The following is a 23,953-nucleotide window of genomic DNA, read 5'->3' as shown; positions in this document are numbered from 1 at the left end:
CACTCCAAGGCCACGTGATAACACTTTGGGTATCACTAAAGCACACTTCCGGTTTTACACATTCACCGTGCACGAGTTTCATCCCTGGAAACGGAGTTCGATCGTCGGAGGAAGATGCATTTCACCCATCGAGCAAAAAGTTGACGTACTTCCAAGGCGTTGGTAGGATTAATCCTACGATTCCATCGGGACGAAGAGGATCACGAGGAGTCACTTTCGCTGGGAACGTCGAACTGGATCATACGAAGGACGAGAAGCCTGGCAGCGGAGCTCGCGATCTGGCCATATTGTTCATTATGATCTGGCCCCCGTTCAGACTGACCACTGCGCTTCCTTCCGGCTCCGAGTCGGTGTAGGAGGAATAATTTCTCACGGGCTTCTGCCTCTTCCAGGATTGCCTCAACGAGTCGTTTACGTTCGCGTAGTGGTTCACGAACGAGTGGGGATCCGACTGGACGCTTTCGTTTTCACTCTCGGAGCCCTGCAACCAAATACGTAATGAGCAAAAAATTAATTTTCTAGAAATAAAAAAAAAATGAGATCCCTGTGCCGAATAGATTTTTACTCGCCAGATCTTCTGAGCAAATGAACGTTTGTCTAATTTTGAGAAAAATAGGAAGAGGAAGAAAACAAAGGGCTTGGAATGGAATAGAGAAAAATACATGTATGGCTGCCATCGGAGTACCTGAGAATCCGTCGAGCTGATCTCCGAGGGTTTCTCGGTGACGCTACTGTCGTCCGGATTTTCATCGTAGCCCTTGAGACTCTCCTCGTCGCTGTGATAAGCCACGGAAGCGGGCGAAGGTCTAGGAGGGGATTTCCCCATCATCGCCGGAGGTGGTGGATGCATGGATTTGCGAGCCAGGGTGCTACGCTTGCCCAGAGTCCCGCAAGAATTAGCTATGCTCATCGTCCCTCCGCCGCCATTTTGTCGAGACCTGTACAACTCCAGATCGGACTCTTGCCGGTCGTCGATGTCCATGGCCATCGACTCTTCTAGAGTTTTTTGCGCCTCCTCTGTAAAATGCATGCCAGTAGAATTTTAATCGATGCTCGAAAGCCCCGAAGCTTGAGATTTCGACGAGAAAGAAAAGCCATCGAACTCACGTTTATATTTGTAACTTTTGCTTTTCACGCAAAGTATGGCTATCACCATAATGATGATTATTATCGACGTGGCTGCCAAGGTCACCATGAACCACGTCTGACGATAGAAGGGCCTGTGCTGCAAGTAGCCATATTCCAAGTACAACTTTGATGGCGTCAAAATCTGTTAACAGGGAAAGACACGGTGAGGTGTAAATTTTCACCGAGGTTGGATATCACGATCTTATGGGAGTGAAATAACAATACTTACGGTGTCGGTCGAATAAGCTGGATAACTTATACCATAGCGGTTGTAGGATATCACTCGGAAGAGGTACGACGTAGACGGGAGTAAATTCTGGTAGGATACCGTGTACTCGACCAAGGGCCCGTTACTGGTTCGGACAATGGTTTGCCACCTGGCATCGTCTGCGGGACAAAGAAAAAATATAATTAGTTATTCGTCTAAGTCTCGTCAACGTTTCTTCGAAGACACGACCCATTGTCTACGGACGAGGTGTATGTACAAACGATGCTTCGGGGAGGTGAAAAATCTTGTGTCTATGTATACCAATTTTTAGACCTGATTTCAGAAAAAGAAGAACAAGCCAATTCCCTTTTGCCTAAATCTATTCGTAGTGAAAGGAACGACCTATTAAATATTAACAGAGAGTCCATTCTGAAATAGGAACTAGTCTAGCAAAGATGACTAGCTAATCGTATAAATGTGCTGAGACTTACAATGCTGCCAATCTTCCATAGCTGCTTCATTTTATGAAAAAATTAAATATAATAAACATTACGAGTCCATGGCTACAGTTGTTTCTAACTCATTCCCTCATCGGTAATCTCGCCGAGTTACCTTTCCAATTTTTAGCATTTGTTCAGATTATAATCGGCTAACTTGTAAAACGTTACAGGATTTAATTCTAAGGACTAATCGGTGTTCAAACGACGGGACTACTTTAATTGGTACCAACCTTTGCGTCTGGTTTCAACGTAGTATCCCAAAATAGGGCCTTTCCCTGAAGCTCCGTTTACCCAGTGAAGATCCACGCTGGAGACACTTTTAGCAATGGTGAGGTCAGTCGGAGGCATCGGTGAACCTTCTTGAGGTCCTGTCGTCACATTGCCTGTTATCGGAGGTCCAAGGTCAATGGTTTGTGCTCGCACTGTAAATGTATACGTCACTTCCTCCTCCAATGGCTGTACCAGTAAATTCGTCTCCGATACTTTCTGCTTAACCTGCTTGCTGAAACCTTAAACAATTTTTTTTTTTTTATTTTACAGTTCAACAGATCCGCTTAACCTTTTCAGGCATTTATAATTCGGTCATAAATTAATGATTAATGACGTACGGTCGTTTTGCTCGGCAGTTTCATAAGCGACTATGTATCCCACTATTTTGCCATTCCTCATTTTTGGCGGATCCCAGGAAACTCGCATGCTCGTCATCGTAATTTCCGTAAATTGTAAATTGGAGGGAGGCCCAGGTAAGTCCTGTAATATTCTTATGAATTAAATAACCGAAACACTTTGGATCCTAAACTTGTTCAACAATCGAGCGAGGGGGATAAATATTGCAGGTATGTATAAAATTTTATTTTTCGTGTGAAGATGAAGTTCTTACCTGTTTGGTTCTAACAGTGATCGGAGGAGATCGCGGTCCATCTCCAGCTGGGTTAAATGCTAAAACTTGTATTCGGTATTCCGTGTATTTATCAAGAAATACCAGACTGTGTGTCAAGTAGGAGGCTGGAACCACCTCGATCTCCTCCTCTTGCTTGATTTCCAGGTCTTGCGGAGAATTAGTGACCAAGTAGAATATCTGAAAATTTCCCGTATTTAGCTAACTCCAAACTCTCATTCCCCATTCACTTGAATTTTTAGTAACCATTGTATCGGTCGTACCTTGTAGCCCAGAAGGTCGCCATTCTGCATGTTAGGCTGTGGTGGTTTCCACTTGACGTGGACCTCGGTAGAAGAAATTGGTTCCGCCTTAACGTGCTGTGGTTCTCCGGTAGGTACAGCTTCCCCGACGTAAACCGTAACCGGAGGAGACGGTGGACCGTCACCCTCTGAATTGAACGGCACCACTACGATCTCGTAGTTCCTATCCTCGGTCAGATCACCGAGGACCATTTTGGTTTGCTAAAATCAATGGACGGGTTTGAATTAGAATTTTATCAATAATTAATATTTAATACAGGTCGAGATACATACCTTGATCCCCAATATTTCTTCCTTAGGTGTCGCTTGTAAAGCAGTAGGAAAGTCGGATACAGGCTGATAGACGACACGATATCCTCCGGTCTCATGGTCTCCGCTCCAATACATCTCATCTATCATGTTCCAATGAACTTCAACGCTTGATGTCGTGATCGGCACAACTTTCAACCCGGTGACTGCGCGGGACGGAGCTAAAACAAATAGACGTAGGAAAAAATCCTAATCTAAATCGTTCACTAGAAAACAATGATCAGTGTACATACCGGCGGGCAAAGTTTGAACTTGGACGGATTCCAAGCTCCAAGCCGAAGGGCCAATGTCGTTGGTCGCTTGAATGCGAAATTGATAAAATGTGAATGGCTTCAAATTATTTGCCGTGTACGAGGTCACCGAAGGATCAACTCGCTCAGGGATAGTCTGAAACGGTCCTGAATTTTCAGACTGCTGTACGGTGTAGTATCTGCAACGATGCAACATTGACTAAATGTAGACCGGTACATTTTAGCTGTATTCAAATAATATACGATAGGATTTCTTTCAAACTGGTGAATACAAAAAAAAAATATATACCTTAACGGAGCAAATCCATCTCGTCCTGGAGTCCAACTAAAAGTGATTTGTCTGCTCTGTACTTGCGATCTACTGACTTGTGGCACCGATGGAGGCTGAGGGCGTTCCCTATTATTTGTTGTTAAAACAAGAGCATATGCGGTTTTACCCCACCCTAATCTCGTCTGAGCGGTAACGGAGAACATGTAATACATCTCCGGTTCCAATCCGGTTGCCCTACGAAAGAAGGTACAAAATAATTACTCTTGATTCTTGACTCTTGATAGATATTCTCTGAAATAATAATTACCGAAAAGTCCTGTCGGACGCTGGAAATTCTTTCGAAAACTGATGGTCCTGGCTACTGTTTAGATGGAACATAACTTTATACGCAAGAATCTCTCCATTCGGATCTTCCGGGGTGTCCCAAATAATTCGAGCCGTGGAGAAACTCACATCCGGAAAGGACACGTTTGACGGTGGGCCAGGTGCTGAAGAATTAAACAAATTAAAAATACATACAGCTAAAGGGGCATGCAAATTACGATTATAAAATTAATTATACCGTCTTCGAAGGTTCGTACTCTCACAGGTGGGGTACTTAGTGCTCCATCCCCGAGTCTGGTGTAAGCCAACACTTGTACGTGATATTGCACAAATTTCCTCAACTCCGTTAACGTCGTTGTAAATGTACTATTGCTTGGGATATTTTTGTACTGAAACGGCGATCTAGTGTTCGATCCATAATAGACCTTGAAACCCTCAATTTGGCCATTCTGATGTTCAATAGGTACATCACCCCATTTCACGACTATCGTTGTCGAGGAGGTAGCGTTCGCCACTACACCTACGGGTCCTGACGAAGGGACTGAAAATAGAGAATTCAAGTTAAAACTAAATATATATAAAAAAAAACCTATTTTCTAACAATAGTTTACCTGATTCTCGAGTCCTCTCAACTGCTTTCGGGCTCAGGGTCGAAAACCCGACGTCGTTGTAAGACTGCATTGCTATTTCGTAAAGTGCATACTCTTCCATATTTTCCAAGACGTACGAATTTGCAGTGTGGTCTTCGATAGTAATGCTCTTGGTCGTATTGGTACGTAATTCCTTATACGTAATGTTGTAGCCTCTAGGATTACCGTACCATTCGATCTGCTGCAAAGGCTGTAAGGAAAAAAAAAACGGATATTATTAATTTACCAATTAGAGTGTATCGAAAAGGGAAACATATTTTTTATGCACGGTAAAAATCAGACAGCCGTAAGAAAAAGTAAACATTAGATCTTACTATCCATCGAACTCTAAGTTCCGTAGCACTCATTGCTCGAACTGTCACGTTTCTGGGAGGATGAGACGGAGGAGCTTGAATGGTCTGAAATTCTTTGGTGGGTTCAGATGGTTCGGAAGGACCAACGACATTATTTGCTATGAGACGGAGTTTATATTGCATGAAAGGTATCAATCCCTCGACGGTAATCGTGCTGGCGTCCGGATCCGAGACTTCGTATATCGTGTACCAAGTTGCGTTGCGAGTTGTTTGAGCCTACAAATTAAATTAAATTAACACAAAACTCATTCTTCCAGATGTATGCAATACGCAGTCTAAATGATACCGACCTGAATGGTCCACTTGGTAATGGAGGAGTTCCCGTCAAATCCTGGGGTAAATTGTAGAACGACAGAAAAAGCGTCAATATTTGATAACGCGAGTTTTGTCGGAGGTCTCGGTAACACCGGTTCCACCCCGGATTGAATCGTAGCCACTCGTGATTTTCCTGGTCCTTTCGACGTCCAAGCTATTACTTCAAATCTGTAATGCGTTGTTGCCTATAAGATAAAAAATATTTATAAGTCCCCCCGAAACTCCAAGGTACGTCGATCATAAATCCATGTATTCAACGCAAGATTTTTATCACTTACCTGAAGATGTTCCACTTTGGTAGACAATATGTCGGCCGTAAAATTCTCAGCTTTCAAAGACTCCGGCAGGTCTTTGATCATATATTTCAATTGGTAACAGACGAGGACCCCGTTAATCTCTTTAGGTGGATTCCATCTTACGGTCAGTGCCCGATCGCTGATGTCGTCAAATTGAAGATTCTCCACTTCACTCGGGACTGGAAAAATTATAAATACTCCTGAGAACTATATTAAATCAAGTTACGGGATATTTGAATATTTCAACTCACCGTCCTCGCTCGTGCGAATTTCCGCGTGTTCGCTGCGCTCGCCGTCTCCCGGATCCGTGAAGCACAACACGGTTATGTTGTACAGCGTGTATTTTTTAAGGCCCGTAATAATGGCACTCTGTTCGGCAAGAGGATCCAACAAGCTCGGGGGAACGGTCATGGACTTGTACTCGTTAGCTTCGGTGAAATTACCACCGGTCCATGCTTGCAGTTTGTAGCCCTGATTGATTCCGTTAATTTTTTGAGGGTTGGGCGGTTTCCACCAAACCTTCACCGCCGTCGAGTTCAGCGCTTTCGCCCTAATCTTTGTCGGCGGCGCTTCGGGAACTGCAAGTACAATATTATACATTACATCGACCTACCCTCCTTCGAGGCGTTATTGTCAAATGAAAATTCTTAGACGCCGTAACAGGGCAAAGGTAGTAAAAGGAATCCCTACCTCCTTCTTTCGTTTTAATTTTCAGACCTTCGGTGTACACCCCGACTCCTTTGTCATTATACGCAGCAATTTGTATGACGTAGTCCTTCCACGTGATCAGATCCGAAATGAGGTAATTCCTTTGAGCCTCGTTGGTAATGTTCTGTACCGTCCAAGGACTGTCATTGTACCCGTACAGTCTGTACCTCAAAACGTACCCTAAGATGTGACCATTTCGATGTTCTTCAGTTGGTAGCTGCCACTGGGTGATAATTTCCGACGACGATCTGGCCGACCCGACGAAGCCCAAAGGTGGGCCAGAGGGAGCTAAAATCGACGTCAACGATAAATACACGACACTGACGGAAAAAAAAAAACTAAGTACACACTTAAAAAAAAAATTCATTTGCGTATAAAAATATAGACTTTAATAAATAATTAAATAACATACGCTCCTGTGGCAGGACGACGACGTTACTAGGATCGGAAGGTGATCCTTCGCCTACGCTGTTGACGGCGCTCACTCGAAATTGATACGCCGCGGCGGCTTTTAAATTGTTTAACAGAATCCAACGACTCCGTGCGGACACGTTGCTGCGCTCGGTCACCCAGTTTAACAAAGGGTCAGGTATTGGACCTATTAAAGATACGAAAATATTTTACAAACCTTGGTGGTATCGTCTAATATACGATAAATAGAAGAGCCTCGTATTATTTTGGAAGCTTAGAAGCTACTCACCGAGTTCGGGGACTTCCCTCCTTTGAACAATGAATTTTTTCGTCGGGCTGTTGCCGTCAAACCCAGGAACCCAAGTGACATTTATCGTCCTAGGGGAAATCTTCTCCATCCGGGTGGCCACGACATTTATCGGAGCAAACGGAAGCTCGATAACGCTAAGCCTCGCATTTCGAGTTTCGTTACCACCCGGAGAAACAACCGAACAGGTGTACTCCCCGACATCAGAAGCTCGTACAGCCGTAATTTCCAGAGCGCCATCCTCCCTCATTTTCACTCTTGGACTAGCTCTTGTATTGATCACCCTGTCGCGAGGAAAAATTCGAAACCGATGTTTTATATTTAAAAAAAAAATATTTTGTATCGATAAGAAAAAGAAAAAAACGTACTGCGCATTGTGGAACCAGGCGATGTCAAAAGGCACCGTCGGGTCGCTGGACACTTTGCACTGTAATTCCGCGGTGTGGCCCAGAAGAACGGAAGTGTCCACAGGCGGTTGAATTATTTGCGTTCGCACTGGAATTAAACAGACATATAAGTGACAAATACCACTAAAAATTGGCGCAAAGGATTTTAATGGACCAGCGCGGCAGCGCCTCGGTATTCCTGAATCGGCAGCAACAAAAGAAAAATATGAACCGCGTCTTACCGAGAACCGCGAGGTAAGCGGATCCATTAACCGAGCCGGCTTCGTTTGCCCGAATGCAAGTGTATTTTCCAGCATCGCCAGGCTTGACAGCGGCAACGAGAAGGTCTCCTTTTTCCAGAAGTTGTACTCTGCCGGCGACTTCAACCGGCACGGTGTCTGAAACGAGGAATTGAAACGATTAGAGACATTTTTTTAAACGTTCTTTGCAACGATTGGTCTTTATTAATTTTTTTTTCAGGCATCTTTGCGGGTACTCTACGGTCGGGACAACTTACCATTGTAATACCAAGTGACATTCGGAACTGGAGCAGCGACGGCTCGACAGGACATTGTTGCGTCTTTGCCGTCCAAGACGGTGAGATTTTGAGGTGCGACCTCCATCATCGGAACCGACGCTGGAAAATATCATAACGGTTGGGCACATTTCTTACAGACGCGTTTTACTTCATGCAGTGACCAAATGATAAAAAACAACTACGTCTAATTGTAAAATCTCCTTCGTGTACATACACCCATCTCCGCATTTCAGTGCCTGGCAATAACGTGCTCGACTATGGCGCTCCGTATCTACATTCAACGTTGCATTCAACAAAACTTATCTAAACAATGTTGAAATCCTATTTGAACATTAGTTCAGTCATGGATAACGAGTTTATCTGACCGGATGTTATTTCAAAGATAGCATTGATCACCATCAAATAAAGAGGAAAAACTCGCGGGGCATCGACTCATTTTTTTTTTTTCCTTGATTTCTTCAAACTGACATTAAATTCTTCTTTCTTTTTTTTTTTAATGTCGACGAGATTTGGTCAGGAATTACTGGGGACTTACCGGGGACCATTTTAAAACAGGTGAAGGGATAAATCTTAACGCGATTTTTTAATCGCTAGACTACGGACGTCTAAAACGTAGTCCGATCGTTAATCTACCGCTTTACGTGATCTACGCAATCCTAGTTACTCTTTCTAGGTAGGAAAAATTCACAGGGAGAAATTAAACTAAAAAAAAAAAATACACCCCGAGTAAACGTGCTGAAATATCATCGCAAAAATTAAAAGCCCGATCGAGTAAAACAAAGACAAAAAGGGCCGAACACAAGCAGAGGGTAGGAGCGCCGGCAGAAATCCCCTCGACGTGTCAAACGATAAAATCTAGAATTATGATATGGCATCTACTAGTTTTTTAATTTTTTTTTTTTTTCTGGGATCTGCAACGACGCAACGCGTATTCCACTTCTTCGTGTTTACCCGGGATTAAGCAGTTATTAAACGAAAGCGACTTAAATCGCATTGGAATTTTAGATTCCGCTCGTCCGAGTTTTTCTGCCCAGTGAACGGAAAATTAAATGGACTTTCGCCGGCGCCCAGGAAGGATCGTAATAACGTGAGTTACGTTGCATTTATCAAGCGTGTGACCGACGTGTGGCTAAAAGGGTGATAAAAAACGTCCATCTCTAAACTATATGGTGTAAACTGTTGGCGCCGTTACGGCTAGGTGGTCTCTTACTGTCAGGATACTGAGTGAATTTAAAGCGGCGGTCAGACTGGCGAACTCTAACCACGTTATACCCGGCCGTCCATCGGACCACTCTCTTCCTGATTCCGGTAACCTCTCTCTCTGTCCCGATAAAAAGATATCAAACAACATTCATTTAACAGTCTCACCGATTCGTTGATTCGCCAACGCACCTTCGGCTCTATATATTCTCTACCGAGGTCAACGAACGTATATTCAGACTTTTCTCAATAATCGTTCAATTATAATAAACGATGCCAAGATACAAACAATATGTTATTTCAAAGGAAATCCATAATTGACCTCGGTGTTGCTAGTCCGTTTCGTAATCCTCAACTCGGTGGTAAATAAATGAGCTTACTTTTAGCTTTTAACCACGTGTAGCTGGAAGATTCTCCTGCTTCGTTCAACGCAAGGCACTGAAACATCCCGGAGTCGTCCATTGTCAGCTTTTTTATCTTCAGCGTCCCATCTTCCTCCAATTCGTACCTGGGGACAGAGGAGGAAAACGTAGGATAATTTTAATTGGCAGACCTTGCGGTTCGCAAACCTACGATCCATATATCGGCTTTTACCTCGTCCCCAGTAAATGATCCACCGGTTCGGCATTATGGAACCAGCTGATTTTCGGCTGAGGTACGCCAACGACGTCACAGGGTAAGGAGACCGTTGAACCATAATCGCTCAACGTCTCCCGTTTAAGTTCCGTAATGAACGTCGGTTTTTCTGTGCAATAGAATGCATATTAATTTTCACAATTAAGAATAAGACCCGATTATCCCTAGGGGGTCTAGATCTTACCATGTACCACCACTTTAGCACTGGCATTGATGGTAGGGTAACCACCGCTTCGTAAATCCACCTGACACGTATAAACCCCGGTGTAGGTCAGATTAGCCGAAATTAGTTCCAGAGTCCGATTCCACGGATCCTTGAAGATGTACTGAATCCTGGCATTGCTAATCGGTATTCCGTCCTTCAGCCATATCGTTCTCAGTTCGTGAAGCGACCTATAAAAAAGACAAAACCAAACTCATGGCATCGAGGATTGACTTACAATGAAGAACGAGTCATTAATTTTTTTTTAACAATTATACAGGTGTTCGCTATTCACCTGGCATTAGCTATGCAATACAAGTACGTCAGGGCTTGATCCTTGATTATTTGCGTGTCTTGAGGTTTGACGACGATACTTGGCGTAACTTCCACGTTTGGGTCGCCCACTACGCGTACCTTGAAGAAAGGGCTGTTTTCCTCTTTCCCGAGCTGCGTGTTGATGGCTTTCGCTCTGTAGACCCACAGATAAAGATATTAAAAATACTTCTTGTTACGCCGTTAACGTCCTTTCGTTTTGCGTAGCGTTGACGCGAATAAAATGATACGCACCTGTAGGAGCCTTGATCGTTTTCCGAGGCGTTAAGGATCAGGAGCATGTGATGCGACGTCGCGTATTTGATCTCGTAAGACAGAGGTCTGTCCGAGGTGAACCAAATCACTTCCGGACTCGGATGACTATCGATCGGCGGAAGTTCCAATACCGCCGCGTTTCCTGACTGTACGGTCAATTCCCGTTCGGTCAGGTCGTCGAAAACTCCCATATCTGTAAACGAGATCAAACGAATTACCATACTTATTCCTGCATCCTCAATTATTAATTAATTAACCTCTTCCCCAGTTTATATGTCGCGCTCTCGACTCGCGGAGGAAATTGAGAGACTCACAGGCAACGGAGAAAGAAATCCTCTCGCTGAAGATCGAGCCGACGTCGTTGGTGGCGACGCAATAGTAGACGCCGGTGTCGCTCCTCTGGGTGCTCTGAATGCGAAAATAAGGCTCGGAGATGAGCTCGTTGCTCAAGGGTCGTCCATTCCTGAACCACCTGTACTTCGGTTGGGGGTACCCTGCAATTAATTAGGCTTTAATTATTTTTTTTTTCTTGTTTTTTCTTCAGGAAGCAATGCGTCATTAGAAAGGCTCTCGGTTCGATGAAACGGTACGCTCCATACGGGGTAGATTTTCCGAGAAGCTCGCAAAGGCCGAGATACGTTAAACGTTAAAAACGTGGGAAGACGCGGCTAATGGCGTACAAGGAAGGGCACGCAACTAAGTCCTGGTTTCTCGAGGACGAGGTGCGCGTACTCCTCGGGATCTAATGCCATTATACTACAGGGTCACGGTATCGAGTTGCAGGGTACCAGGTGGCTACTGCGAGGCTTCATCTGGTCACCGCTTCGTCCGTTATTCGATATTTTCCACGGCCACCGGCGGCCATCTTCTCTTCCCTTTCCTCGAGGTCCGTTTTCAGGAATCCCTCGACTCCGAGAGGCCCCTCGGCCCTCCTCGAGTCTCGTGATTCGTCGAACTCGAGTCGAGGCGACCCGTTTCTCCCCGTAACTCGAGTTATCGAGGGCAGGACCGACCCCATAAACAATTTTAACGACTCAAGGACGAGGGGACGTCGCAGCGCTCGACGCCACTTATCGCTGCAGTGTTTTTGATCCTCTATCGAATATATACGAGACTCGTGGTCGTCGTGCCCATCTTGGAAGACCCAATTTCTGGACGGTTCGAGTAAAATGCCTAAACTGACCTCCCGCTTGACATTGGAGAATTTTCGTCCTCCCCTCGCTGAGAATGTTGCCGCTGCTCGAAGGTTGAGTAATGAAGCGAGGTGCTTGAAGGGATTCTGAAACCAAAAAAGAGATTGCATAAGCGACGCACGCCCACGGCGATCGGGCCAAGATACGAACCGTTCGATTTATTCCAATGCTACCTGATTTCCTCTGGCCTTTTCTCTTATCGTGTACAAATTGAAAAAGCGACGCGACGCCCCGATCGAGCGGCGGCACGACTACCAACGCGATATCAGTGGTTCCCAAGAGTAATCTTTGCAGCGGTAAAAATATTTCGAATACTTCGAATTCTCGTAATTTCGACTTTTCATTTTAATTTTTCGCAATTTCGACTTTTCGCATTTTCGCATTTTCGAATTTTCGCATTTTCGAATTTTCGACTTTTCGCATCTTCGAATATTCGCCATCTCGATTTTTCGTATTTTCGTATTTTCGCCATTTCGAATGTTCACGATTTAGATATTTCGTAATTTCGATTTTTCGCTATTCCGAGGACATACGTACCCCGAAATCAGAAAATGTCGGCACCAAAAACGAAGTCCCGAGAAACGCATACATTTCGAGGAGACATTTGCAACGAGGATAAGGAAAGGGAGACGAGGAAGTCGGACCTCGAGGTCGGAGGTTGACCACCTGCAAACTGCGGAGACAGACTCTACATTGTATAGGCTCTAACTGGCTGCGTTCCATGAGACGCAGTGCGCAACGTTTTGCGGACATTGCCATGTCTACCCTTTACGACTTTACGGCCTCGGAGAGTTCTCCAATTCAAATGGCTCGTCTCCGGGATGCTCGCCTTCCCCCCAAGAACCTCTAATGTCCTGTCTCGTACGAAAGAGAGAAAACTTCCAATTCGGGTTTCCAAATCGAACGGGGTCATAAGGAAGGAGTTGCTCTCTCTCTCTCCGGCCGGTGGCCGAAACGAGGCAGAACCCATGAAGCGGTTATACAAAGGCTGGAATCCAGTGAGTAAGTCCACTGGCACGCGAGTCGCTGCATACGGACGCGAATGGACAGGTAGTACGCGCGACTACCTGCCGAGTACCTGTCCGGAGTACCCGACCCGGTTACGACATCCTACGCGATGAAACGTCGCGCCGCCCTCCGGAATCGATCGCGAAGCGAACAAAAAGATCACTTTCTCGAAAAGATGAAATTCCCGCGTAGAGAAAAAAAAATGTTCGTAAATAAATTAGGACCAAAAAAAAAATTGAAATTTCACGAGGGACAAAACTGTCGCACGGGAGAGCTCGAAACGATTCGGTACCCCCAGCTGGAATAAAGGATACGTAAACGAGACTTCTTTGACGCGATTTTCAACCCATTGACCGTGGAAGGCGCAGATATACGTCGAACGTTAGGTCGATTATCGCCTGCCCGTGTTCGGGAATTTCGCCCATACGTCGAAAGGACTCCGGCGGGCAAAGGGTTAACGATTGACCCCTCGGGCGCCGCTTTAACGCCTTACTTAACCGCCTTAATTAAATGAGCGAATCCGCGGCGGCGCCGTGGTCTTCGTCTTCTTTTTAGGAAGGGTTCGTTGGAATCCCCCGTAAATTCGGGCGAATCCCCGGTCATTAGAGATAAGGCTCGCCCGTTCCGGAAGAATCCCATGCGCCGTGTCGTTACTCGAGGCAGGAGGCGAGCGCGACCAAGTGGCTGGTAAAACGAGTGGAAGGCTGAATAGGATACGGTGGAGTGGAGTCGGGGCCAATAGAAGGGAACTACTCGAAGAACCGGCAGAAGGCCCTTGTCCTCCATTGTGCCCCGTTCGAGCTGACGTCGGGGATAGATACCTTTTCTGGCGCCGGGAGCAAACGTACCTCTCCGCCTCCCACGAAATACCGAACATCTTATATCACGTTCCAACAACCGGGTTAATTCACATTCCAAATTTAACCTAACCCTCCGCTCGTCGTTCCTGCCATGTATACCTTGAAGATATATTTTCAAAGTTAGGCGTAAGTGTAATTGTAATATTAATGTAAATTTGACCAGGTGCCGATCCATATAGAATTTTTTCTTTCTTTCGATTTAGTGAAGTACGCGACGAGATGCCGTCGTTTCTTAGTCGCCTTAAGTCGGTGAAACGTAGCGCGTAGATCGGCATCCGGTCTCACGTGGAGGTTAAGTACGTGGGAGGAAAACTTACCGGGTGCGCAGGCGCACGTGGCGAGGCACGCGAAGAACGCGCCGAGGAGCGCGTTGGCGGTGGACGCGCGGCGCCGCGGCCGCTTCATCTCGAACTCGCGGGGCCGCGTTACGCGCGAGGACTCCGGCGCATTCCTCGCATCCTGGACCAAGGTCGGTCGATCGAGGATATCCAGGTTCCCCTGTTATACCTTTCCAGGCGCTCGTCCGTTAGCGCCAGGATCGCGCGGTCGACGGCATTGCCGGTTTCCCCTCCGTTCCCTCGGCGTGATTTATTTACGCGCACGTAACATGGCCCGGGGTAATTTTGAAGGTTTCGGGGAGCTCCTCGGAGCATGTAGCGTTAGTCGATTCACTCGGGTCGGGACGAACGACACCCAAGGTCGCGGGAGCAAGGACCGGACCGGACGCTCGAGCGCGCGCCGGCCTCGGGTAACGTCGAACGCGAGGGGTGAAAACGTTCACCTGGAGTCGGCCGCTCCAAACTGGCAACGCCGCGATCCAGCGAGTCGCGCTTCTCGCCAGCGGCGACCGAGCGATCCATTCGCCGCCGTGGACGCCTCGTCCGGGCCACGCGATCGCTGTTTCCTTTTCATTTCCCCATTAAGGAGATCGGCCGGCGGGAGGATCGAGGAAACTCTTTTCCCCTAGATGCGTCGATGCGCTCAACGCGCGGAGTTCGTTTCACGCTCGTGGGCGTTCACTCTCGTTAGCGTTCTTCCTGGTTCCCCGGGAGAATGTCGGTTGACTTTTCCTCGGTAATTCCTGCCGCTACGAAACCGTACGCAAAGGTGTACGCGATTCGTTTCCCGGCGTCGTATTTCGCCCGGAATATCGGGAGGGCGAGAGATCGGCGAGCGAAGTCGCGCTACCAAGGGGAGTTTCTTCGACGCGGTCGAAGGAATACACTTTCGAGCGCACTTGGGAATGTCACTTTTTCACTCGATGCGAGTAAACTCCTCTTTGGATCGACTTTCGCGCGCGCCAGCGTTGCTCCTTTCGAGCGCAGGTAACGCTTCTGCTCACCTGGGGGTACGACCTGGCAACCTTGTCGCGTCACCCGCTCTCGTCGACTCGAAGAATCGAAAGTTCTCGGGAAGAACCGCACGGTATTTGTTTTAAACCTGACACGTGACGATTGCGTCGCGACGCGGCACTTGCCCGACGAGAACTGACGCGCGATCGACGGCTTCGTCGACTGGTCGTCGAACGCGGTCAAACGCTGCCCGGTTCACAGAACGGAGCGTTACCCGAAATCGCGTCTGCGCGCATGACCGAGCGTCGCTTGGGCCGCGGTCCTACTGAGCGCGTCGCGGGTCTTCCTCGCTACGCGCTGCTGGCGCCGCCTCCCGGCGAGTGGACGTACATGGTTCACTCGTTAACATCTAATCCGACAATCGATAAAAACACGGTTGATCGACCGAAAGTTCTCGCAGAGTGCTCAATTTCTACAATTAAATAATGGTACGCCGCACGTAGGAAATGTTAATTAATTATGAGCATGCAAATGTTGGAAGATAAAAATTAAGGTGTTTACATTAACGTTGATCCGCAGTATATTACATATTGCATATCACCGTTAGTGCAATGAAATACAAATGTAAAACTAGATTAGAAGAAAAATCCAAGTATTTTTCCTCCAAGATGTTTCCTCCTAGCCTCCTCGTGATCCATAATACCACCGCTCGTAGTAAGGACGACGTATCTGTAACATAAAAATAGATGTGATATTTTTAATCGATCGATACTATGACGTTACGACGTTAATATGCTACAAGTTGTCAGTGATTTAAACTTACCCAAACTGTCGAGAAGGTAATAGGTTGTTGGTCCACTTCTCAATGTCTGTAATCGGGACATCAAACCTCGGAGAGATGACGCCACATTTGTTCAATCTTCCGGTAAGATTGACAACCACCTTTCCACTTCGATGATCGTCGACGATTTCAAATTCCCCGATGTAACCTTTGCAAAGATGAAAGTAATTATTTTAAATCGCTTTGCAATCCTATTAACCGTGGTAAACTCAAAACTAATAATTTTATGATAAGTGATAAATAATATACTCCAGGACACGATTGTACTTACCATGTTTCATCATGACTGTGAGAAATTTAACTATGACTTTGGAGCATGGTCGCAGCAGCACCTGTCGTTTACCACGTTTCTCGGCATTGTTGATGGATTTCAGAGCATCGCTCAGTACGTTCATTCGCACCATGACTGTAAAAAAATTAACAACTATTTGAAGACTAAATTCATGGAATAAATAAGTGTTTTATATAACATTTATTCATAAACTAATCACTTTTAAAGTCCACATAAACAGGTGCAAGTTACTTTGACTTCGTAAACATAACCAATTGTGTCAATGTTTGTCAAACCAACGTTATGTTACATTTTAAAATTTAATATAACTGGCAATTTCTGGACATTAGAAAGAGCCTGAACAAATGTAGAATTGCACAGAAATATGTGGGATAAATAATGTTACAATATTCCCTAGTTGGCTCTGCCAACCGCTTCAGTAGAATCGAAACATTCGTGACAAAACATTTGATTCAAAGTAAAATAATACTATTACTATGTATTTGATGACATTTTATTCCTTATTATCAAAATGATAAGATCGGATGGATTATCAAATCAGAAATTACCTGCGATTATAACACTGCTCTTGACAGGATCATACACGCTGCGCGCCGGATCAACGAAAAAGGCTTCGCCTGTGTTAAATAAAATATGAGAAGTCGATGTACATTTTGAAATCCGCTATACTGCAGCACCATCTGGTGGCTTTACTATAGATAGAGAAGATGAGTTGAGAAACTATTCACGAGTGTGGCCGGAGTTTCAATTACCGATACTTTCCCCAGTCGCCAGATGGACTACGTTTACAAATGGAAGTATTTTGTTCGTAATTCATTGCGAAAATGCAAGAGCAGAAATGAGTTTGCATCTCTGGTTCATATACCTCTTTAATCATGTCTGAATTTGTTGGTAAAGATGTTGCCGATTTGATCGCTATCCTTAATTAATAAATGTCAGATGTAAACTGACAGAATCCTCGTAGTTTATTTAATGAAAGTATATTAAAATATAATTATTATTAAACTCATGGGGAATTAATTTATTAATAAGGAATTTGAATGATCGTACATTTCGCGCCAAATGACGATGCTATCGACATGACATTGCGCGACATTTTAAAGTGTACTGTTTTGTTGAATAACTACAGGTCGAAGAGATTGTTAAAAAATGGTACGTAATGTTTCAACATTTGCAATTTAACCATTAAAAAAAATACAGAATTGTGAGGTAATTGTTATTTTTTTTTAGTTACCCCTTTCGCTGTTGAGAACAGCTCAGAATCATCCTATGGTAAGATCTAACCTCAAAACAACTGCGTTGTTAATCGTATTTAAATATAGTAAGGAATTAAAATAAAATGTATGTCTTTTTTCCAGTTGGTAGAATTAAAAAATGGCGAAACATATAATGGACATTTAGTTAGCTGTGACAATTGGATGAATATAAATCTTAGAGAGGTTATATGCACATCTCGGGTAAGAATGAACATTGATTAATTTTCGGGTTGTTAGAATAAATAAATTTAGCAGTCTTCAGTTGTCATTTCAACATAATATTCACTGTTAATTTTACTTAGGATGGTGATAAATTTTGGAGGATGCCAGAGTGTTATATACGAGGTAGCACGATTAAGTACCTTCGAATTCCGGATGAAGTCATCGACATGGTTAAGGAAGATGTACAGATGAAATCAAGAGGTCGTGGAGAAATGAAGGGTCGTGGTGGCCAAAATCAACGAGGAGGGCGAGGTGGTGGTAGAGGTTAGTTTAAATTTATTACCATTTTGTCAAAACTGATGGAATTTGCATTACGAATAAAAAATGCCATTCGTTTTCTTAGGTACTTTTGGTGGCCGAGGCTCTAGAGGACCTGCACCTTTGAGTAGAGGTGGATTAAATCCTGGAGCCAACAAAGTTCTAAATAAACCAAGGACGAAATAGAATAAGTTTAGTCATAATTCTACTCTTAAAATACTATTTTCATTTCCAAATAAATTTTCCTTCCACTAGCTGGTTAATTTTGACAAGAACTATTAGTTTCTGCTAGTGCAAGTGTGATTCAGTTAGAAGAAAGTACCTATTCGCTATTAGGAATTTAATCTGAAAGATTTATGTTAGAAAAAAAACAGTAATCAAACTTATTTTGTATCACAGAATTATACCCATTGGGCAAGTATCGATCAATACATGCTTTATTTATAAACATTCAATACTTAATATCATAGTACAGAAGGGTGATAATATTTTTATAGCAAAGAAATTCATTTATTCTTCCCCCACTGTTTACACAAGTACACTGTCGCACCCATTATCTTTGTTGCTCATCTAATCACACAAGTTATCGTTTGCAATACAGTTCTTGGAATAAAATATAAGTAGTATTTGTACAGTAATCAGTTGACGTTTATTACCGACATCGAAACAATGCATTTTTAGCATGGGATGCCATGGCTAGCCTTTCCTCTCTACAGGTTACTAAACTGCATCATGATATGAGTTCCAGCCGGTGTAACAAACGTAGAAGAGTCTTCGGTCGATTGGCATATAAACAAAAGTGAATGTAAGTCCGAAGCACTCCGTAATTGTACAATCTGCTTGTCACAGTAGTTAAATACTGTTAAATGCTGTCAACTGGTAGTAACTAGAAAAATAATCACCACCATTAATTTTCCACTAAATAAAAAATACATACACTATCTCAACATTTTACTTACTTTACTCACATATAAAATTAAAGCTGCAAAAGTTCGCAATAATGCAGCTTCGTCAAGTTCATCTTATCGGCCCTCGACTACAAGATTAAAGGAATTAGTGAATATTCCACGATAAAGTAATGGTTTCATGTACTAATTGAATTAAAACTCACTGTACGAGGCGAGGTCAATTTCGTCTGGCAATTCAGTGATGTTCACGTCGAACCTCTCTTGAACATCATTTAATATTTTAGCATCGCTCTCATCGCTCACCAAAGTAATGGCAAGACCCTGTAAATATGTTCAAAAATAAAGTTAGAATCTCTTATGATACAGCGTAAACTGCTCAAATAAAATTATCATTACCTTGGTACCAAATCGACCAGCTCGGGCTACTCTGTGCAGGTAAGTATCAGAATCCTCAGGCATATCATAGTTGAAAACAATGTTTACCCTCTCAATGTCCATGCCTCTTCCAAACAGATTCGTTGCTACCAGTATACGCTGTAAGGCAAAATGTAAATTTTCATAACATTGTTTACCATTATAACAAGGTTCTGCATTTTTTTTTTTTTAACAAATTGTCAGAAAGAGAGTTCAAGAGTAAAAACTATCATTCGTCACGGAATAATCAGACGATAGAATCATCATGTAAGATTAAATTGTATTTTTACGAGTTTCTAAAATATATTTTGACAACTAAATTCACTCTACGTACTTTCTGAAAATCTTTGAACTGCTGATATCTCGAAAGACGTTCTTCCTGTGTCATCCCTCTGTGAATTCCAATGGCAGGGAAATTTTGCTCGGTCAAAAGTTGTGCCAGAGCCATACACCTTTGCACCGATTTGACAAAGATGACAACCTGAAATAACAATAAGATATTAATTTCAGAATGGACAGTTGCATGATCACTTTTTACAATGAAACATTTTTGAAGCATACCTGGTTGAACTCGAGCACATCAAGCAACTCAAAGAGTTTCTTATTTTTCTCATTTTCTTTGAGCTTGACATAATGTTGCTGCAGACCATGTAACGTGAGTTTCGCTTCGTCATCCACGTAGACTTCCATGGGCTGCGCAAACAATGATGTAATAAGACAATCTACATTACCCTAATTAATCGTTGCCTCGCCTCATCATCACCGTTTTCAAACTCAGTACCCGACATCGTTAGAAATTAAAAGAAAGACATAAGATCCTAATTGTTCGTTCGTTATAGCTTACGATAGATACACGGGTCAACGTAGAATTTGTCTCATTTATACAACGACCGGAGGTCGTTGCCAAGATACATCGCAGGGTTGGCATTTTAAACTAGATTTTCAGTTAAGGATCCCAATCTAAACGAATTCTTTTTAAATAGAATAATTAAAATTTGTTATAAAATCTCGAATCAACGTGTTAAAGTCTCCTTTTCCTTTTCAAGAAATAAATTGTTAAAAACCGAGGCAGCTTAGGACGAAACCACAAGTGCTAAGACCCGATCGTTCGCGACGAAAAACCTGCGCACAAATCATCGTCTGGACTAGTCACACTGTTTACATACGGTACGGCGACTTCCACCTCTCGGCGGTGCCAAAGAATGATCACTGCGAGTGCAGCTTTCGTGGAAAATCCGAAACGAAAGGCTGTTGCGCACCCAGGAGGAACTTGGGTGCCACTTGCGAAGCAGTGACCACTTTTTCTCTCCGTAGGCAATGACCACTCTCTCTCCACCTGGTCAAATCATTCCGGGTTTGGCGTTCCGATATTCCGACTCGATTAATCCCTGGCCACTCTCTCTTTCTCGATGGACAGGGTCACACCGTGACCTTCCGAGGCCACGGTGTGCATTAATACAAGGCCACCACTGCAATTCCGAGCAGCGAATTCTAAAGAAGTCCAGTAGTGCCCGTAACCAGCACCCCGAAGAGGAGCCTGGTTTTGTCAACGAGGACTTCCTGGCTCCCGCAGGCATCCTTCGGTGTCTAGGCCCGATGCAAAGCCTTTTCGATGGTCTACCACCATCTGACAGGTTCTCCCACTTTCATAGTGGCATTAGTTAACAACAATTTAAATCTTTAACACGTTTCCGGCTACGATCTCCACCCACCCGCCCCTCACTAAACCGCGTTCTTCCTCTTGAATCTTCTTTCTTGCGTGGTCTTCGGTCTTGAGGTCTTCGAGTCCTTGCTCCGGACCCACCCGCTCCGACCCGATTAATTATTTACTGGATTTAGAGATTATTTATCGATCGATCCCACCCCCGACATGGTTTATCCTTCCTCCCTCAATTAAAAACTTGTACCCTCGTGACCCTGTACTTTTGAGCTTTAGACTGATCCATTTTGTTTTTTTAATAGTACCCCCGAATTTACGATTTTCACGATTGGATCGTTTGGATCATTGGTTTTCGGTGGGATTCAGGGGTAAAGTAAAGACTGGACGTGTCAGGAGGGGACTTTTAAGGGATATTTTGGTTGCGGATGTCGTAACGACTGGATAGGCATGGATGGATCCACTGATGGATTTGAGACCTTCGGCGTGGGAGAGAATGTCGCGTCGGAGATTATTTGGTGTTTAGACACCGAGGCCAGTTACGTCCTGGAGGAGGGAGAGTGTTCGGCGATCGATTGAACGAAGCGTATTTGCTTTTCTGCCTCTTCGGAGTGACTAGCCTAACCCGCGGTTACGCCTCCGAGGAGGCTTTAGGTGCTCTGAGATTTGTCCTGGGTGTTTGCACAGGGCCAACCAGGTGGAATGTAGTCGGAGTGTAGAGGAAGAGTGGTTAATTACATCTTGCATAAACTTCTTGCAGACTGGACGAATCTCCTTGGATAACGTGGCGCTGAACATCATGACTTGTTTGCCGTGAGGGGTACTGCGGAATATCTCCTGTACGTCTCTACGCATATCTGCAAGGAAAGAAAATTTTCGTCAACAATTTAAATTAAAACTTTCCTAAAGTATACATTGACTTTCACATTTTAAGAATTTCCTTCTAATTATTTTACAAGGCTCTACAGGAAAATGATCCAGTGATTGGACAAGATTGCATACCTAGCAACTCGAGCATCTTGTCGCACTCGTCCAAAATAAAATGTTTCAAGTGTTTTAGATTGAGCTTCTTGTTTCTCACGAGAGCAAGAATGCGTCCAGGTGTACCGACCACGATATGAGGGCAGGTATTTTTTAAGACCTCTTCGTCCTTTTGTATTGGCAAACCACCAAAGAACACCCCAACCTAAATGACAAACAGAAAAGGGAAAACATTTTTTAAAAATAACATTATTCCAAACATGTACATTTTTAAGATAAGAAATTATGTAATCTCTATCAGTGGTGGGTGGTAGAAGGGTTGAGTCATCAGTTTAGACTAAGACAATCCATTCATCATGTAGAGATTGTGATAAAATGTTATACACACAAAAAAAAATCCTCGGTATTCTTACCTTAACTTGAGGCATGTATTTGCTGAACCTCTCGTATTCCTTGCTGATTTGGAATGCGAGTTCCCTCGTGTGGCACATAACGAGTACATAAACTTGGTTTTCAGTTAATTCGAGTTGCTGCAAAGTAGCCAACACGAACACTGCAGTCTTTCCCATACCAGACTTGGCTTGGCACAGAATATCCATGCCAAGCACAGCTTGTGGGATGCACTCGTGCTGTACTGTAATTTTAACAAGTCAATTGTTAAATTTTATTATCAACTGCTTTTTCAGTTTTTATCAACTAGATCCTAAAATTCAGGACAGATAGAATTCAGTCACGGTTTATATGATGTCCCTATCTGTAATCGTCATCATTATACTTAGGCAATTCATGTATTTTTTTTCTACAAATGACAGACTCACCTTCAGAGGGATGTTCAAAACCGCAATCAACGATTGCACGCAAGATTTCTGGCTTAAGAAGAAAGTCACGGAAGCCGCTGCTATGGATAGAGACGTACGTTCCCTTGACCTCTTTCTTGGCAGGTACGTCGCCACTCCCATCAACTACCTGCTCGGTCTGCTCCTCGTCCTCGTAATCCAAAAGATCGTCATTGTCTGCCATTGTGTATGCTTAGATGGGATATAAAAATGTACCCTAAAATCAAGATTATTTTATAATTTCAAGTATGGCTTGCTAAAAATGAAATGTATAATAGTTATACAGGGATCTAAAAAAAAAATCTAAACTGTGCTAATTTAACCGCTTCAAGACATTTGGCATTGAAAATATGATAATTACTCCACACAATTAAAGACCTAACCTAGTCATCATTCTGGAAAGCCGGTCGGCCATTTTGAACGCTATGGACGCTTCTAAACCCACATCCGGCCACGGTGTCAACAGATCAATCAAAACTATATTTAATCCCATTAAAAATAAAATTTTTCGGGGCAGTAGTAATACATTTATCCCGAAAATAAACCTCTACGCCCAATAATCTGAATAATTAACTAAGGGATGGACGAAATACCCGACATCAACGCCGTTACAAAATCGGTTGGTATCTTCCAACTTTTCAATGAATATCGTCTCAAATGCGGATAACTTTTCAAATATTTAGTTAACTTATTAATGATATAACTTATTACTGATTATTCAGCGCCAGAAACGATTACTAACGTAATACGACGCGGCCACGCTCTCGACGGTGTCGCGAATTTCACCAATATATATCGCTTTGAAAAAGTGAGAATCGGACAGAAATATAACGATATTACAGAAGAACGGATATTGGATCACAATATAAAAGTAGTTTGAACAATCGATGCATTAAAATTATCAGAAAAAAACTCGGATTACGAGCAACACTCACCTCCGTTCAACGCGAACGACTTCTGTCTGGTAAACGACGCGACAAAGAATCACGAATCGATCTCAACGCCGAGCAAGGAACGGAAAGCCCGAGCTCCCTCCAGCGGAAATGAGAAATACCCTCTGTCTGGGTCGATTTACATGAGAACGTCGCTGCATTTTTAGCGGGGGATAGTGACGTAGATAGAGGGCAGTTCCGTGCATTTTGAACGGCCATTTA

At 43.8% G+C, this 23,953-nt stretch overlaps 4 protein-coding genes across 6 annotated transcripts; 1 reads left to right on the top strand and 3 right to left on the bottom strand.

Moving 5' to 3' along the window:
* Nucleotides 1–238: 238 nt before the first annotated feature.
* LOC105696815 (protein sidekick) lies at nucleotides 239–15,347 on the bottom strand. 3 transcript variants are annotated; one of them, XM_012419553.1, is made up of 33 exons: nucleotides 14,160–15,347; nucleotides 11,965–12,060; nucleotides 11,096–11,275; nucleotides 10,761–10,974; nucleotides 10,489–10,662; nucleotides 10,176–10,384; nucleotides 9,950–10,100; nucleotides 9,736–9,863; nucleotides 9,366–9,476; nucleotides 8,135–8,254; nucleotides 7,860–8,015; nucleotides 7,600–7,726; nucleotides 7,214–7,515; nucleotides 6,926–7,111; nucleotides 6,496–6,801; nucleotides 6,057–6,383; nucleotides 5,788–5,984; nucleotides 5,485–5,694; nucleotides 5,156–5,410; nucleotides 4,803–5,031; nucleotides 4,430–4,732; nucleotides 4,175–4,355; nucleotides 3,886–4,101; nucleotides 3,579–3,775; nucleotides 3,310–3,506; nucleotides 2,998–3,237; nucleotides 2,717–2,914; nucleotides 2,445–2,586; nucleotides 2,067–2,345; nucleotides 1,358–1,515; nucleotides 1,108–1,270; nucleotides 686–1,017; nucleotides 239–481 (listed from the first exon to the last, which is right to left on the bottom strand). In XM_012419553.1, exons 1-33 carry the CDS (start codon nucleotides 14,245–14,247, stop codon nucleotides 239–241), a joined length of 6,615 nt encoding a protein of 2,204 aa, XP_012274976.1. In that variant the 5' UTR covers nucleotides 14,248–15,347. The 3 variants fall into 3 exon arrangements, with proteins under 3 accessions (XP_012274976.1, XP_012274978.1, XP_012274979.1); XM_012419555.1 differs by lacking the exon at nucleotides 9,366–9,476 and having other exon boundaries at nucleotides 5,788–6,005; XM_012419556.1 differs by lacking the exon at nucleotides 9,366–9,476.
* A 335-nt stretch (nucleotides 15,348–15,682) lies between these two features.
* Nucleotides 15,683–16,918, bottom strand: LOC105696771 (40S ribosomal protein S15Aa). The gene is made up of 4 exons (XM_012419492.2): nucleotides 16,816–16,918; nucleotides 16,247–16,381; nucleotides 15,958–16,123; nucleotides 15,683–15,863 (listed from the first exon to the last, which is right to left on the bottom strand). The coding sequence occupies exons 2-4, from the start codon at nucleotides 16,377–16,379 to the stop codon at nucleotides 15,770–15,772; spliced, it is 393 nt and encodes a 130-aa protein (XP_012274915.1). The 5' UTR covers nucleotides 16,380–16,381; nucleotides 16,816–16,918; the 3' UTR covers nucleotides 15,683–15,769.
* Nucleotides 16,919–17,251: 333 nt separating this feature from the next.
* Nucleotides 17,252–18,641, top strand: LOC105696973 (U6 snRNA-associated Sm-like protein LSm4). Its single transcript, XM_012419867.2, has 5 exons — nucleotides 17,252–17,419; nucleotides 17,498–17,539; nucleotides 17,626–17,724; nucleotides 17,826–18,009; nucleotides 18,089–18,641. The coding sequence occupies exons 1-5, from the start codon at nucleotides 17,417–17,419 to the stop codon at nucleotides 18,187–18,189; spliced, it is 429 nt and encodes a 142-aa protein (XP_012275290.1). The 5' UTR covers nucleotides 17,252–17,416; the 3' UTR covers nucleotides 18,190–18,641.
* Nucleotides 18,492–23,826, bottom strand: LOC105696972 (ATP-dependent RNA helicase WM6). The gene is made up of 11 exons (XM_012419866.1): nucleotides 23,735–23,826; nucleotides 22,782–23,016; nucleotides 22,377–22,597; nucleotides 21,985–22,168; nucleotides 21,721–21,839; nucleotides 19,887–20,018; nucleotides 19,660–19,806; nucleotides 19,308–19,445; nucleotides 19,115–19,232; nucleotides 18,963–19,039; nucleotides 18,492–18,889 (listed from the first exon to the last, which is right to left on the bottom strand). Exons 2-10 carry the CDS (start codon nucleotides 22,981–22,983, stop codon nucleotides 19,026–19,028), a joined length of 1,275 nt encoding a protein of 424 aa, XP_012275289.1. The 5' UTR covers nucleotides 22,984–23,016; nucleotides 23,735–23,826; the 3' UTR covers nucleotides 18,492–18,889; nucleotides 18,963–19,025.
* Between the last annotated feature and the right edge of the window lie 127 nt (nucleotides 23,827–23,953).

The sequence above is a fragment of the Orussus abietinus genome, unplaced genomic scaffold (assembly GCF_000612105.2).
Source record: "Orussus abietinus isolate OABI.00-Male unplaced genomic scaffold, Oabi_2.0 scaffold16, whole genome shotgun sequence".
Taxonomy (NCBI): domain Eukaryota; kingdom Metazoa; phylum Arthropoda; class Insecta; order Hymenoptera; family Orussidae; genus Orussus; species Orussus abietinus.
The sequence above is the reverse complement of the archived record's forward strand: the minus strand, read 5'-3'. Positions and strand labels throughout refer to the sequence as shown.